Here is a 17,296-nt window from a genome sequence, read left to right on the forward strand (position 1 = left end):
TTTGAGTCCTCGATATAGAGTTCCAAAAGGCTTTTGAAATATTTGGCAGGGAAATCGTTGCTTGCACCATGTCAGCTTCCTTGGCTGAGCTCGAGCTGAATGCAACACTTTTAAACACACCAAAAATGGCGAGTGGAGCCATATGCACTACTCGTTAAACGTGTTTGACGGCTAACTGCAGTCCAACTCTACAAACATATGAACACTTTTACTACGTTTATTCACTACGTTCAGCTAACTGAATACCTTTAAAATAATAATAAAAAAAAAGGCACATCATTATGACACTTTTTCAGCTGTGTGGATTTGCTTTGACCTTTGCAAACACTCTCATCACTACGACACTGTACAGCTACTGCAAACATCTGTCTAAGCACAGCATGTTAAATAGTAACTATTGCATTTAACACAAATAACGTACAAAAAAACAAACATATGTACACCCTACAGTCCTGACTTCGGGAAAAAGTCCTACAGAATTAAAAAGTGGCCTGATAAATAGTAACAATTCCAGGTTGAGTACATCTATCCTTCCCTCTTATTTGCAGAGGTTAATGAATTGAGTGGAATACAGACTATTCTATAGGCGTTTGTTGAGGGAACTGTAATTTTAAGGCACAGAGGGAAAACTGATGGCAAGTGGGAAGAGATCAGAGGCCTGGCTTGGATGACCACATTTCACAGCATCAGTGTCTTTTTTCAGTTGACTGGCTAATATACACCCCCACCCCACCCCACCCAAATAAATGCATTGGAACAGTGAGGCCAATCCCTTTATTTTTGCTGTAGACTGAAAACATTTGAGTTTGACATTAAAAGATGAATATGACACAGAAGATCAGCAGCTCAGCTTTTATTTCAGGGATTTACATCTGGATCTGGTACACAGTTCAGAAGATAGCACCTTCTGTCTGAAGCCATTTTCATTGTGAGCAAAAGTATTGGAACATGTGACTGACAGGTGTGCCCTGTTCCATTGATTATTCAAACAATAAATAGAGCTGAATATCTGCGCTCAGTTTCAGATTGGCATTTTGCCTGTGCACACTGCTTTTATAATTAGAGCAGTAACCAGAGAACTGTCTATGGTTGAAAACCAAGCAATTGTGAAGCTGAGAGAGAATGGAAAATCAATAAGAGCCATTGCACAAACATTGGCTATAGCCAGTACAATTGTCTGGAATGTCCTGAAGAAGAAAGTTGCTGGTGTACTAAGTAACAAATGTTGAACAGGTAGACCGAGGAAAGGAACAGCAGCTGATGACAGAAAAGAGTCGAAGGGCTGTGACGAAATATCCTAAAACAGCTGCTAGTGGCATCAGCAACAACCTCCAGAGGGCAGGAGTGAAGGTATGACAATCTACTGTTAGCAGAAGACTTCATGAACAAAAGTACAGAGGCTTCACCAGAAGATGCAAACTACTGAGTAGCAAGAAGAACAGGAAGCCCAGGCTGGAGTTTGCCAAGAAGTACAGAGAAAAGCCTCAGAAATTCTGACTGATGAGACACAGATGAACCTTTACCAAGGTGATGAAAAGGCTAAAAGGTTTGGAGAAAGAAAAGATCTGCTTACGATCCCAAACACACGAGCTCATAGGTGAAATACAGTGGAAGTAATGTCATGGCTTCTCCTGGGACGGGTTCATTAATCTTTATTGATGATGTCACACATGATGGCAGCAGTACAATGAACTCAGAAGTCTACAGAAACATTTTGTCCATCAATGTAAAGAATGATGCAACCAAACTGTTTGGGAAATCCTTCATCATCCAACAAGATAATGACCCAAAACACACTGTCAAAACTACAAAGAAGTTCATCAGGGGCAGAAAGTGGAAGGTTTTAGACCGGCCTAGTCAATCTCCAGACTTAAACCCTATAGATTTATACATATACATTTTACCTGCTGAAGAGAAGACTAAAGGTGAGTGACCCCCCCAAAACAAGCAACAACTGAGAGGCTGTGGTAAAAGCCTGGAAAGCAATACAGAAGAATGCAAAAGTTTAGTGATGTCAGTGGGTCGCAGGCTTGATGCAGTTATTGCAAGCAAAGGACTTGCAACTAAGTATTATTCACTTGAATAATAGTATTATTCACTTGAATCTATTTTAAGTTTATCTGTTCCAATACTTTTGCTCACAAGAAAAATGGATGGGTTAAGATCAAAGGTGGCATCTCCTAAACTGTGTATGGTAAATGGACTAGTTCTTATATAGCGCTTTTCTACTCAGTCTGAGCACTCAAAGCGCTTACACAACACGTTTTACATTTACCCCATTCACACCAGCACTTCCATGATTAACTAAGCTAAGTGCTTTTTATTATCTAACATTCACACTCCAACACTTGCGTCAGAGAGCAATTTGGGGTTAAGTATCTTGCCCAAGGATACATTGGCATACAGCATGGAGTAGGCAGGAATTGAACTGCCAACCTTAGTAGGTGACCTGCTCTACCTCCTGAGCTACAGCCACCCTAAAGATGTAAATACCTGGAAATAAAAACTGAGATGTTGATTTTTTGTCTTGTATTGATACAAAAAAGTATGTCAAACCCAAATGTTTTTAGTCCACAGCAAAAATAAAGGGACTGGTCTCACTGTTCCAATACTTTTGGAGGGGAGTGTAGTTTAGCCTGTAAATGCTGCCATATGATCTGGATCTTCTAAGCAATGACTGGTGGGATGGGTTCTAACATAAGAGATTATTTTGATTGGACCACACGAGCCCCTCTTAACGGCAATTAATACCTTCAGGAAGCCTTTATATTAATTTCTGCTTGAAAGAGGAGCTTGGGTGAGTTTTGCAAACTACCTTCCCTCACTCATCAGTACACATCAGCTTGGCAATGTATTTCATAAAGTAGACAATATAATACACATGATGATACAAACTAGCTTAGTTGTGTAAAGATATGAGAATAGAGTTTTGAGAAAAACACTTAATTTCTTTCTAAGAGTCAGATGAAAAGGATCAATGGTGCTCTCATATTTGTCAAATATGAAGCTACATCCATGAGTTAATTGTGTTAGTGTAAATACTGAACACATGAGAAAATAAAGACTGAGACCAAGTCTGAACACATCATTTGTTTCCTTCTTCTGTGTTCTTCTACATGTTCACTGTCTTCATTCTAATTTAAGCTAACTACAATGTATATTTATTGTACAGACAAGAGAGTGGCATCAATCTTTTCATATAACTCTTAAATTAATCAAATGAGTGGATTCTGCATAATATTAACTAGTCCTTTAATTAGATAACTGGATTTTGCTTACTAAGTAGTTTGAGCACTTCACAGAGTGTGTGTGTGCATACTGTGTGTGTGTAAGAGTTAAGAGTGCTGGGGAATCCCAGTGGATGCCTGATTGATTAAAATGCAGCATGTATGAGTAACACTCCACACTGATTCAACCAATCAGGACTGTCTCCAAGATGCAGAAATCTTTGTTAAGATTGTGGTCTCATGTAGTACAACATAGCTGTGTTTCTATGTCTGTGCATATCTGCATGTGTGTGTATGGGTTTTATTTTCTGTGTGCACAGATAAGCAAACTCAGCAGCTTTCACCTTGGATTGCTCTCTCAGGCTTAAGTTTCCCACAGCCCAGGGGTCACTGTCAAGGCTGTGTGAAAAAGCACTGACACTGCTGTGATAGTATGTGGGTTAAAATTTTGTGGTGGCCCATTAGGAAAAGCTATGTGACGGGCTGTCTACTCAGCATTAGGATTTGTACTGTTCCCATTTGATATGTGAATGTCTTCCCAGAATGTTATGAAAGGTAGATTGTAGTACTTTGCTTTGGATTGGAAATAAATAAGGAACAATTCAAGGGTTAAAAAAGAAAAAGAAAAAAAAAACTGCACAAGGGAGGGGATGAGCACCATAGTGGAAAGGAATTTTTTCAAACATGTTCTACTTCCTGGCTCCCTGGCCTTTTGACGGACAGGAGATGACATTTAATATGAATTGCTGTACAGTCTTTATGGGCTGGATACAGAAGCAGTTCAGAGTAGAGGGCAAGAATCCATCTTAAATGACCTCCCTGCTGTTGCGAATGGCACAGCAAAGCACCATACTGAAAATCATCCCAATGATCTGTTGCAAAGGAAATCACATTATTATCATATTATCATCAGTCATCGTGTGTGTGTGTGTGTGTTTCTGACTTTCTCCCAACTCACCATGACGCCAGCAATTCCTATGCCCACGTATCCAATGATATAGAGTTTACTGTTGAAGAAGTCTTTGATACCTGTCTCACAGTCCTGCAGAGGAAGGATTGGTTCAGTTCAAGTAAACCAGCATGCTCACCACACTCATTCATTAGACAACAAAGGAGCAGAACTAAATTTTTGCTGGTTGTCTAGACCTGCTGAAAGATCTTACCTTTTTATTTGGTTCAGCATCGGGGCACGGGTTTGCTATGGTTCCACAACAGCTCAGCTTAAAGCGGTAAGAGTAAATTTGAGAAGACAAGGCATGGTATGAGCTACATTTTTTTTTTTTAAATAATGATGCTTTTTATATGTAGTTTAACAGTATTATTTTTTCTATATGTACCACTTTCTGGTAAGAGATGATCAATGTGCCGTTGCTGTTTTCATTATAGGTTTTTACGTAGAAGTTCTGGACATCTTCAATTATCTGTATGAGACAGGAAAAGTGAATTTGGAGTATTCATACTGCTTGCAGTATTCAAAAACAGTAAAACAATAAATGTACCTTGTCTTTGTTTAGGAATCCAAACACCCCTGCTGCCACCTCTGACCCAAAGATGATCAGCAGACAAGCAAAGAACTGAAGAGAAATAAAGGATTTGTGTTTAATACTTGTAAATATGACAAAGGTGGATACCAGTTTGGGCTTTGATTATGATTTGTAGGCATTATTACTCACTGAGCCCAGCAGGCACTGAGATTCTCTAACGGCTCCACAGCAGCCAAAGAAACCCACCAACATCACTAGACTGCCAGCACCAATAAGTATGTACACACCTGGAACATAAAAAAAAATGTTGTTAATACGCTCTAATAGTGATGATAAACAAAAATGCTGTCTTTAGTTCAACCTTTAAGATACTGATTACTGTGGCAGGTTAGTTACACCAATGAAAAGCTGCCTCATTGTGATAGACCACTGCACTTATGCTGCTGACATGCTCAGCTTTTTTGCTCTTACGGTGATTAAGTTACAGAGTCACCAAAAGGGGGCAGCATAGGACCAGGAATGTAATCTGAGGGCGTCACTAGTGCAAAGAAAACCAAACATTATCGTTTCTGACTATACTATTTGCTATGTATATTGGTGCTTTGCCACATCTCTTTTTAAGAGTGGACCTCCTTGTTGTATCCTTAAATGGCATCCTCAGGAAACACTCTTTAAGCAAGAGTCTGATTAAGAGGGGGGGTCTGAGTGGGATGCATCAAGTCATGCCCCTAAGCTAACCATTTAGGGTCTCATTAGGAAACATAGAGTACATCACAGGTGGGTCTGCAGGGAGGAACTCAACAGATCCACTCCACGCAATCTCATGCAAGTGGGGTCTGTTGCGAGGCAACAGCTCCACAGAGGGTGGTTTAAGAGCGGATGCCTCAGCTCTCGGTTATATGGGGTCAGGTCTGAGTAAGACAGTTCAGAGGATTCTGGTTTGTCAAAGTAAAACTTTGTGTAATACGGTAACCATCCACGTTTTTCTTTTGTTGCCTGTAAAGAGTTTAGAGGACAGCCGGAGGTGTTAAATGTGCTGTCGGTTTAAGATGGTTAATTAACTTTTAACTTCTTCCATCTGGTGACAAATAGTGTTGCTGCTCTCACTGTGGCACAAGCTAAACAAGAAAAACAAAACAAAACAAAAAAGCATCGTAAAGCAAGCTGATTTTCCCATTTTCCTCTGTGTCTTAATTTATTGTATCCTTTTTTTTTTTAACATCTTAAAAATAATTTTAAAGTAAAAAGGAAAGATGGGTTCTGAGTGAGTTTAATGCCATAGAAACAAGCCTTAGCAACTGTTGTGGACTCTCAGCTGTGTCTGTGGGCACAACACACTCGCTGTCAAATACATGTGTAGCACTTCAGGCTCAGAGGACCCGTCGGAGGCTGCCCACTATCAGTGAAATCACATCTGACTTCAGTTCACAGGCACTCTCAGACGTGTTGAAATGCCTTAACAGTGTTGCCGGGTTCTGTAAGCATATGTTTCTCCCAGAGGTCGTCTAACATTACACAACGTTATCCTCCTAAGCAGTTTAGCTGGACTGGGAGAGGAAAATAAAGTAACAATCAGGACTAGAAGCATCTCCTCTATTAAAAATAAACTGCTGATATCATACGTATGACACAAACTATGTGTTCACCATATGAAAACCCTTGCAGATCCACTCCTTCCCTTCCACATTCAGCCCTTTATTATTATGCTTTGTCCAATTTTTGCTTCAAAGATTTGCCATTTGCATGATGTAACTCTCTTTAATTGTCCATATATTCCTCCCCTCCTTCTCTTTCTTTCCATCTGGGCAGTACAGCCCTGTGAGTGCGCTAATGTGCACTGCTCAAAAAAATGAAAGGAAAGAATATAGTATGATGTCAATTAAACATCTAAGATATTGATATGGTCAGTTAAGTAGCAGTGGGGGTTGTTAATCAGTTTCAGCAGCTTTGGTGTTAATGAAATTAAGAACAGGAGGACTAGAGGGGGAACAATGAGACTCCTCAAAACAGGAATGGTTTAACAGGTTGAGGCCGGTGACATTTTTTTCCTCCTCCTCTTTCCTGACTTTTTTCACTATTTTTGCATTTGGCTAGGGTCAGTGTCAGTACTAGTACCATGAAACGATACCTGGGCCCTACAGAGGTTGCACAGGTAGTCCAACTTCTCCAGGATGACACATCAATATGTATCATTGCCAGAAGTTTTGCTGTGTCTCCCAGCACAGTCTCAAGAGTGTGGAAGAGATTCCAGGAGACAGACAGTTACTCTAGGAGAGCTGGACAGGGTCATAGAAGGTCCTGAATCCATCAGCCGGACAGTGTCTGCTCCTTAGTGCAAGAAGGAGCAGGATGAGCCCTACAAAATGACCTCCAGCAGGCCACTGGTGTGAATCAGAAACAGATTTCATGACAGTGGCCTGAGGGCCCAACATCCTCTAGTGGGCCCTGTGCTCATTGCATGGCACCGTGGAGCCTGATTGGCATTTGCCATGGAATACCAGAATTGGCAGGGCCACCACTGGCACGCTGTGCTTTTCACAGAGTACAGCAGGGTCACCCTGAGCACATGTGACTGATGTGAAAGGGTCTGGAGAAGAGGTGAAGAACGTTATGCTGCTTGTAACATCATTCAGCATGACTGGTTTGGTGGTGGGTCAGTGATGGTCTGTAGAAGCATATCCACTCCCTCTAAACCTCTGTTAGTAACAGACCTCTACAGGCTAGGCAACAGCACCCTGACTGCCATTAGGTATCGGGAAGAAATCCTTGGACCTATTGTCAGACCCTATGCTGGTGCAGTGGGTGTTGGGTTCCAGCATGCATGCAGTTACTGGAGGATGAAGGAATTGATACCACTGACTGACCCCACAATCGCCTGACCTAAATCCAACAGAACACCTCTAGGACATTATGTTTCAGTCCATCTGACGCCACCAAGTTGTACCTCAAATTAAAAAGTGTGAGAAAATGTTTGATTCTGAAATGAGTTGATGCACAGAAAAAAAAATTATTTAGACATCTATCAAATAAGGGCACTCAAAGTTCCTGGCCTAAATAAGAAGATTGCTCCTTACGTTCCCATTTCTATTCGTAATATTCAGCTTAATTGCTAACAGGAACAGCAGACCTTCCCTTGACCCATTTTAAGTGATTTCCCGGCTGCATTTATTTAAAACAGAAACCAAAGCTGGACCCTACTAGAAAAACAACCGACTGTGGTGACGAAAACACATTTGATCACATTTAGTTGATAAGGATTTTACAGAGTTTGTGCCAAAACCTGTGGTGAATTACCCACACATGTACTGAATCAACAGCCTTGTGCTGACTGTGAATTAGTGTACACAATGTGCCAGCCTTGGCTGTAAAGATGAGCTAAGGTGTGCTATGGTACTCACCAATGAAGAAGGTATCCGGAGCCTTATCACCACTGAGCAGAGAAACAGTTTCTGGGTCGAAACGCAGCCACAGTCCCACTGCCAGAACAAAGGATCCCATCAACTAGAGGGAGGAATAATAGGAGAGACATACACTGTGATAATGTGCTGTCTTCATCATAAACAAACAAAAAATACCAGCTGAATTTGATGTACTGAGTTAAGATGTGCATTCAATTGGAGTATATTTGCAAAAACACACAGATTATTGGATAGATCACAAAAGCACTCCTTTTTTCAAGCACCCCTTTTTTTCCCCATTTATATCTTTATTCCTTTACACTCCCTAAATGCGATTTTCCAGAAAAACACTAATCCTTTCACCTGTTTAATAATTTCAGTTTTTCAGAAATAGCTAAAATTTCATATTTTGTGTCAAAACAGCACATCTGAATATCTGCCGACATTAAGGGCGGATCATCTGAGCATTTTAGTCCGTCAGGGCAGAGCGAATCCATCTTACGTAACATGGAAACACCCCTTAACGATCACTGGCTTCCCAGTGGGGAGAAAATGACCAGCTTGGCTGAGTGCAGCAGTGTGGCACCTTGAGCTTAAACAGGCTCTGCTGTTTGTTTGGAAATGTGGTTACATGTCGCTCATATTTTCCTTCATCTAAACCTCTGTTAGTATATATTAAACAAAATCACACTCAAGGCTCATGCTTTAAAGGCAGCCTTATATAGCAAAAAATGTTGTTTAATAAGTGGTCAGAAGATCTTGAACTGTTTTTTCTTTTTTCCAGAGATCTGAGATGCTCTGAGTAGCAGAGGCCGTGGTGGATGTGCCACTTAAAAACACATTTCTTTTCCTTGGCATTTGGCTGCAGTGCTACCTCCTTTTAGATGATTGTTTTATGGTATTTTATGGTACTTGTTTTAAAAGTTTTAATTTTTAATTTTCTTATGTTATTTATTGTTCTTAATGTTTTTATTTATTTATTTTTATTTTATTATTTTATTTATTTATTTATATATTTTTTTATTTTTATTTAGTATAGTCCTTGGGGTTACAGATCTTGTACAGCACTTTGGTCAACGTCGTTGTTTTAAATGTGCTTTATAAATAAACTTGACTTGACTTGACTTGACTTACAGATCAATATAGACAGGTTTTAATGATCACTCAGCCCCCTGAGGCCCCCCGAGGATAATCCAGTCTAAAAACCTTCATGGTGAGCTTCAAAACAACAGTAACTGTGTGTGTGTGTGTGTGTGTGTGTGTCCCCAAAGATAAGAAATGATTTGTCTAAACTGAGAGTTTTTAGGTCTCTTGGCATCCCAGTTCTAGACTTTAGGTAGACCAATGTTTGTGTGACTGTTTATGTGTCCTCAAGCTCTGTTAGGTGAATTTATTTGGAGAAAGAAGCTCTGTTGCCAAATCCAGACAAAAACAAACTGTTCCATCTTAATGCCGCCTTTGGACCTTTTGTTTACCAAATCCCTTTTTCCTTCTTTCTGCAACATTTTTTTTCAGTCTTTGCTTTAAATATTTCATCTTTTCCCTCACTCTGCACACTCCTCTCCTCCTCCACGTTATTTCCACAGGTAATATTTCATAGTGTTGGTCTAAAGTGAAGCCAGCAGCTCAGCTGTAAAGCATCGGAATGGGACAGGTGCTGGGAAGCCAGCTTCCTCCCGAACTGAGGATTTAGTGTGATGCGTGATGATGTATGGGGCAGCTGAGCTCTTGGGGTTTCAGGATTAGCAGGTCCAAAGTGATAAAGCACAGCGTAGCAAAGGCTGTAGGTCTGCAGACTTACTGAACCAGGCTGGATTAATGTGGAGGGGCTCTGGATCTGTTTAACCGTGCTGTTTGTCAGAACACCTGGTGCGATGGTGTTGGTGTAACTGTGAAGCGATTACTGCTGCCTACTGAATTTTGTGCATATGCATGCAGTGTTAAGAGAAGCAAGGCCATCCCAAGCTGCTATACATTGTACTACTGCTGCATTGAGGAGCAGGTGGTTGGTTCAGACTCGAAAGAGTCATTACTGTTATGATTGCATTCAAAAGCCTTTTCAAAATCAGATTTCAAAACACTGCAGTCAGTAGCTGCCATGCTAAATACACTCCCAATACTGGCACTCATGAGCATGACTATCCCATAGGTCCTATTAATACCCTCTCTGCTTTCAACCCCCCCTGGTCCCCCCCACAACTGCCCTGCCACACCCCTCCCTTGTTTTCTCTCACCGCCCTGACTTATCCCCATGTAGCCCCTCCTTTAACCCCACCTCATCTCAGCCTCGCCCTCCCAGTCTCACCCAAAGGACAAAGACCCACTGTCTCCCTGTGACTATACGCTTTAGTTCACAATAGGATGCAAACACACAGACACAATGAAAGAGAGACTGGAATATGGATGGGAGAGAGAAAAGGAGGGAATAAGTCATTAGGGGACCGATCATTTTTCTTCTTGCATGCACAGCCTACAGACACACCTTGTTCAGAGGCAAATATTAAATTCTAACCTGTGTGTTTTCTATAGTCCATGTCTCTAAAACACAAATAGGAGTAAAAACCCCAAAAAACCAGGAGTTTTTCCTGTGTCCCTTTTCTGTCCTTATACCTTTAAAGATACTTTGAGCGTCTGGATATTTGCAGGACCGAATGGAAATCTTAGTGTCGGAGCTTTATTGAGGTCCTTTTTACAGTTTAAGGCCTGCTTTTTTAAAGTGCTGTTAAATAGTGTTTTTGTGAGGGGAATTTCCATGAAAACAGGGGCTGAGCCGACACAGGGCTGTGGTCTTGGTCAGAGACAGTCTGTGGCATTATCCGCTTTCTAGTTTAGACAAAAAAGGAGCTTTACTGTAAATTAAAACAAAAATAGTTTATAAAAGTAAAAAAGAAATCCCTTTTAAACAATCTAAAATCCAGCAGTAACTGGTTAGGGGTTTAAGCTGTTTAAAAATAGTCTTCTGTCTAGTACATGTTTAGGAAAACAGATGCAAGCGCACATTAAAAATGATGGGCAGCAGCAAAGGGTAAATAGGAGCGACATAATTATGGGTGGGGTAAATCCCATTGTACTCAGCCACAGGCGGGACTGGTGAAGTGCCATGGAAAGTGTTTTTTTTTTTAGGCTTGTTACCAGAAATTTTCAAAACAATATCTTCTAAATTTATTCAGTTAGTGGTCAAAATATGAGAAATCTGCTCCAGCTGATGTGGCAGCATTGACGCAAACAATAAAATAACATTATGCCATACAACAGTTATTGAAGCTAGACGATGATGCTCGAACCCGTAAAGGAAGAACTTTGCAAGGGAGTTAGTTACTCACCATGTCATACTTTATCCATTTATTAAGCCAGTCACTTTAAGAAATCCATCCATCCATCCATCTTCTAAATTGCTTCTCTTGTTCCGGGACAAGAGGGGCTGAGGTAGTTGTACACTATCACAACTGACATTTTAAGAAACATTAAAAACTCTGTTTTTTTTTTTTTTTTTACAGTAATCTTGATATTGTGAGACAGTTCCTGTTCGGCTGCATGTGTGTTTAATATCAGTAGCTGCTACACTGACAGAAAACCTCGATGTTCCAGCACTTCTCTTTTTTCTGCTTAGGGTTTGTGCATCATTTGATAAACATGCTGGTGTTATTAAATTTTATTAAAATTATCACATTAAAAAAATGCATTAACCTTCAGATGGGGGAATTTTTCAGTTCTATTTCAGTTTTCACTTCATGGCTCTTGTGGCTTTCATTTGTTTCGGATGACGTCATTTCGTTTCTAAGAACATGTTGGTACTCTCCCTGGCAGCCTCTTTCACTTACACTTTGAAACACGATGTAGCTTTCGCTCTAATTTATTATGGAAAAAAATGTATTATTTAGCATCTTTTACACAGATTGCGATGTTAACAATCTTTGATGCATGAAAAAGGAGCTACCCCCACACACAGATATAATTCTTATTAAGAGTGATTATTGACTGAAATGTATTGTATGCTCTTTTTACATGTTAAAAAAAGAACAAAAGTTTGTGATGTGCAGTGTTACTAGCTTATTAGTCGTCTCATAAGTAAAAATGTCACCGTGTAGTTTAACTCCATGCATCAGACAAACTGGATACTTTGTAACAATTTGAGCTACTGTGAAAAAAACAATTCTAAGCACATGTGTGACCTTTTTAAGACAATAACCTCTGTACAAGAACAATGATATTTTTAATTTGGGCCGATAACTACTAAATTAATATTGTTCATTAACTAACCAGATTAACAATTAACCAGAGCAGTCATCATTACTAAAACAGAACACTGGGGAAAAACAGAGGGGAAAGTTGGCTAGTACACTCTTGAGACTGTGTTTGCCCTGTAGCTGACTGTTTACCTCACAGGCTTAATTTTTGACTAAATAGGGCAATGAACAGAGGCCAGACAAGGCAGCAAGGTACTGATGTTCTGTTTGCAGCAGAAATATGATGAAATATACACAATAGCTTGGCCTGCATTTGATCAGTGGACTTTTATTAACGGGGTTCTGCAGGAATCTCATTTCACCGTGATGGTGAGAGACGGCGTCAAGAGAAATTTATCAACAAAGTGCCATTTTACAGCAGTCTGTTCAAGGACTATGTATGTTAGTGTTTGTACGTCTCAAATGAGGGTGATTATTAACTACACTGGTGCCCTGTTCATCCTTGAGGTAAAACATTTATTTTCCATTTAACGGTCTCACAAAGAGATTTCAAAGAAATGTTATTTGCTTTCTTCATTCATTTCTCATTTTTGCTCAGTCCATAAACAACAGAGGGGACTGCAGCCCGGTGTGAATTGGAGTGCAATGATTATGAGTGGTGGGTAATCAAGCTGGCTAAAGAATGAAAATGAATAGTAGTTTTTTTTTGTTTTGTTTTGTTTTTTTTTACAGTTGTAACGCAAGCAGACGCATCCACCCACAGAACATTCCAACATGTTCTTACTGATCTGTTTTCTGTGTTTATCTGGGTCAAATTCAAGCCAACTGTCCCCCGTCGCCCATGTGAGCGCGCACGTACATGACTATCCCTCTCAATCTCCCAATGACCCTTTTCTCTTTTATTGCATCCACTGTCTGCCTCACTATACATCCTCTGCCTCTAAGTCTTGTCTATCAAGCAGTTACTCTTTCTCACTCTGTCATCTCTCTCATCTTTACCCCTCTGTTTGTAAGTGTCCACACACAGATGCCATCAAGCCCGAGACAGTGGAGTTTGTCTGTGGTGGGACCAGTCAATTGTGGGACAAGTGGGACTCCTGCAAGCTTTGCTGCTTAGCCAGGGAGGAGCAACAGCCTGAAATTACGCTATTGTCCTGCTGTCACAATAGATCCTTTCACAGTGCACTCAGCGCCTGATCCACTCCACAGATGCTTGTTGCAAAAGTCTCTCTTACACACACACACACACACACACACACACACAGAAACTTGTCCATGAGCGGTGAGTGTGAACAGCAGCGTAAATAAAGCCAAAGTGCAGTCCAACACTCACAGGCACACACAAAGAATCCCCAAGAGCAGACCAATCTTTTCTAGACTTGATCATGTGCTCGATTATAGCTGTAAAAAATGAATGGACAAAATTGTTAGGGTTATTCACATGTGGCAAGCATCTGCACAACACACAATAACACACTCACAAACAGCCACCTTTGACATCCACCTGACTGCAGCAAAGCGCTGCTTAAAAAAGAAGAAGATGAAAAAAACAGAAGTAGGAGTAGCTGAGGTTTTCTTTACAAGTCAGTTGACAGTTTGCAGTGTGTTAATGAAGCAATACAGCACAGGGAGCAAAGAGCTCAGTTTGTTTTCCATGCTGCTGTGTCTCAATCTCTATCCCTCTCTGCCTTTTCATTCAGTCTTCCTTTCAAAAACACGCTTCCCCGGGAAGAAGGGGGGGCGGGTTTTTCCTCTGTGGAAAATCTGATTTGAGACCGGAGAGCCAAAACTGAAAACCTCTAGCTGTCACCCTTTCAGCGCCACGCAGAGAAGTCTAAACCCACGCTGGAAAGCAACTAAATAAAGCAGACAAGCGTCTGGCGAAAACTGTAAACCGTCTTTGCATCGCTGGTAAAATACCACGTGGATGTGAAAGTCTGCTGCGTGGAGTGAGTATTCCGCACTGCTGCACTTGCTCGCCGTTTATTTATTTACGCGCAACTTGAGTCTCATCATCACGCAGCACAAGAGCAAAACATGCACTTACCCAGAATATGAAGTTGAACACGAACAGCAGGTACTTCACACATTTCATTCCTCCTTCCACCTTCCCCATTTCAGCTGAATGACACTGTTTTGTGTGTATTCCCTTAAAATGCTCAGACGGTTATACCGACTCTGCACAAAGAGACAACAACGGTTTACCCGGCGACAACACTGTCACGGTAGCCTTTCTTTCTCTCTTTCTCTCTCTCCCGCTCTCTCTCTCTAGCACACACACACACACACACACACACACACACTGCAGGATCCGCTTAGACTCTTTCCAGACCGCCCCTTTCAATAATGCAGAGGGTGGCTGAAGGGTGGTGGTGGGGTGTTGAGCCTGCTCAATGGAGGCATGCTTTTTTTGCCTTTAAACGGAGTCATCGTTTTCCTATGACGTAGACCATTTTAAAAATGTTATTTTGCGTTTATTTTATATTTGGCATTATTTATTTTATTTGCTGTTTCATGCTACATAATGGTAGCCTGCTGATGCACTCAATAGCGGAAGTAAAAGATACAACAAATATCTGATATATATATATATATATATATATATATATATATATATATATATATATATATATATATATATATATATTTTTTTTTTTTTTTTTATTACAATAGCACCATAGCACCACTTCCGCCAATTAGACCAGGATTGTCTTCCAAATAGTTGTGCTGTCGAAAATCCTACTTCGAATTTCATATAAATTATGCTGTAAAATTACATTTAAACATGCAGAAGAGATGACACAGTTGAGGGAGATTTAGTAAGAAAAAACAAATCAAAACAAACAATCAATAAAAAAGACGAAAGGAAATGAAATGAAAAAAAAAAAAACGCTGAAAAATCCTAAAATTTTTAAAATGTGTGTTTGATGATCTACTAATACGTGAATGTTGTTTTGTTTTTCCTGTCTGCCACAATGCATTCATTCCTGGGAGCCCTCTGGTGGTTTTACTGGGCTATATGATTATGACACTATAGGCTCATCAAAAACTTTGTGATGAACACATGAACTGTGGGAACAAGCAAGCAAACAAGAGAAAGTTTGTCTGCAGTATGTAGCCATTAGAAGTTTCAAAGCATGTTTCGTGTGTTTACTGTTGTAATAGCAGATAACAGATAGAGTATCTGTACCAACGACCATGTTGGTGTTGGGGCGTTTCCCATCTGCAATCACTGAGCCTTTCCCAAGCATTTCCTGTAAAATTCAAATGAACTATGTAGCAATAAAGGCCTCTTTTAGAAAAAAGGTTAAAAACATTAAAACTGTCTGATAATTTATTAAGAAAATTATTATTTATTCATTTCTAAGGGCTAACTAGCACTTTCTATCTTCACTTGCCCGTGGTGTTTTATCTACTCCTGGTGGGATGAGTTCATTCAAGTTCAACTTTCTTCCTACTTACATAAAACATATCCTCATATTACATTTTTACAGATGTCATTAAAATCTATTTGAATAGATTTTAGTGGAAAGGCTGATAAGACCACAGAGTTCCAGCTTGCTGACTATTGTTTGCTTTTAGTGGCTCTGTTGCTATGCTGTTCCAAACATGTGAACGTGAAAAGTATGTGCAGGTCGTAGCCTCCACTAAAATAGATCACAAATAGCCGAGTGGATCATTTATAGCTCAGCAAGACACTTAAGGGGTAGATCACAAAGTTGACGTGATCTATTATGGCTTTGGTATTTCAAGATGACAGATAGGTTTGACTTTATTTGAAAGTCACACATGTATAAACAGAGTCTCTTTAGAAGCACGTTGTCATCACACTGTACTGTAAGCAGAATATGAGCTAAGATCATATTTTTCTTCTCATTTCTTGAATGTGCGGCATTATTAAGAGCAGATGTCCATTGTTTCATCCGTGTCTGGATCAAGGCCTTCACCTTTTTCCATGAGCTCTGAAGCCATTATTGGTTCACTCTGAGATCTGGCGGCTGTAAAAATCAATGCAGCCTCATGCAAAATTGTAGTTTATTTTAGATATTTTAAAGAAGAGACGATCAACACTCCCACAGCAACAAACCTGTACAAAAACAAAACTTGAAGTTGAGTTTAAAAGTGGAGACTTTTAAAGCAGCATAGCCCCATCTACTGGTGACACTGGCAATTTATTTTCTGTCGCCTGAGTTTTCTTCACTCAGTTTCACCATTCAGTTTGAACCGTGTACAACAGATAAATGGGCCTCGTTCAAAAACTATATAATAGCATCTATGGAGTGATGGGAATGTTATGTATTCACTGTATTCAGTCGTGCTTGCCTCCATGACCTCAATATATTTTAGAAAAGTGTGCATAAAGGAAATTCATCAAAGAAAAATAATTCTTTGCCTCGTCTCAGAGACACTGAAGCTTAAGTGCCCTGTAAAGCTTCACAGCTTACTGTAGCAAACTCAAAGCAAAGCATGTCAGGATTAACAGACCACACCACCTGTTTGCAGCTCTTTCCAAAGTGAAAGTTGGTTTGAGGTCACTGTCTTAAAAAAGAAAAAGAAAAAGAAAAACTTTGATCAGACGGCCTTGCTGGGATGCGGTTTCCTGGCAACACGAGCTCTGATCGTGTTGCCAGGAAGTGATTTGTGAAGCAGCAGCATTAGTGCGGGTGAGAGTGCAGTCAGGCACGTGGAGAGGGCAAGGATAAGAGAAGATGTGGATTTAACTGCTGGTTGGAATAAACAGTTATGTGAGAGAGAGCGAGTTCATACACTTCCCCATTCATTTTGCACCAGCATCGATTAAGCAGTTTTCTAAATGACCACAAGAGGGTAGCATATTCTCATCTAAAGAGACGAGCGCAAACTAAGAGAAGTAATTAGAGCTTATACTGTATATGTTCACGGGTCTTGGCCTGAGTAAAACTTAAGACCTCATATTTCAGTGATAGTTGGTTTGTTGTCACTGGTGATCACCCACAGTCAGTTTTAGAAGATTATAAAGG

The 17,296-nt window shown here is 40.2% G+C and overlaps 1 protein-coding gene across 1 annotated transcript; it reads right to left on the bottom strand.

The window, feature by feature from the left end:
• Nucleotides 1-782: 782 nt before the first annotated feature.
• LOC115782829 (tetraspanin-2-like) lies at nucleotides 783-14,593 on the bottom strand. Its single transcript, XM_030733284.1, has 8 exons — nucleotides 14,344-14,593; nucleotides 8,110-8,212; nucleotides 4,901-4,998; nucleotides 4,727-4,801; nucleotides 4,565-4,648; nucleotides 4,391-4,447; nucleotides 4,186-4,269; nucleotides 783-4,099 (listed from the first exon to the last, which is right to left on the bottom strand). The coding sequence occupies exons 1-8, from the start codon at nucleotides 14,410-14,412 to the stop codon at nucleotides 4,034-4,036; spliced, it is 636 nt and encodes a 211-aa protein (XP_030589144.1). The 5' UTR covers nucleotides 14,413-14,593; the 3' UTR covers nucleotides 783-4,033.
• Nucleotides 14,594-17,296: the final 2,703 nt, after the last annotated feature.

The sequence above is a fragment of the Archocentrus centrarchus genome, chromosome 7 (assembly GCF_007364275.1).
Source record: "Archocentrus centrarchus isolate MPI-CPG fArcCen1 chromosome 7, fArcCen1, whole genome shotgun sequence".
Taxonomy (NCBI): domain Eukaryota; kingdom Metazoa; phylum Chordata; class Actinopteri; order Cichliformes; family Cichlidae; genus Archocentrus; species Archocentrus centrarchus.

Coding starts and splice junctions, on each gene's coding strand:
- LOC115782829 (XM_030733284.1), bottom strand. CDS start 14,412: ATGGGGAAGGTGGAAGGAGGAATGAAATGTGTGAAGTACCTGCTGTTC. Junction 4,999..8,109: donor TCCGGATACCTTCTTCATTG/GTGAGTACCATA, acceptor TTTATGTTCCAG/GTGTGTACATACTTATTGGT. Junction 4,448..4,564: donor TCATCTCTTACCAGAAAGTG/GTACATATAGAA, acceptor TACCGCTTTAAG/CTGAGCTGTTGTGGAACCAT.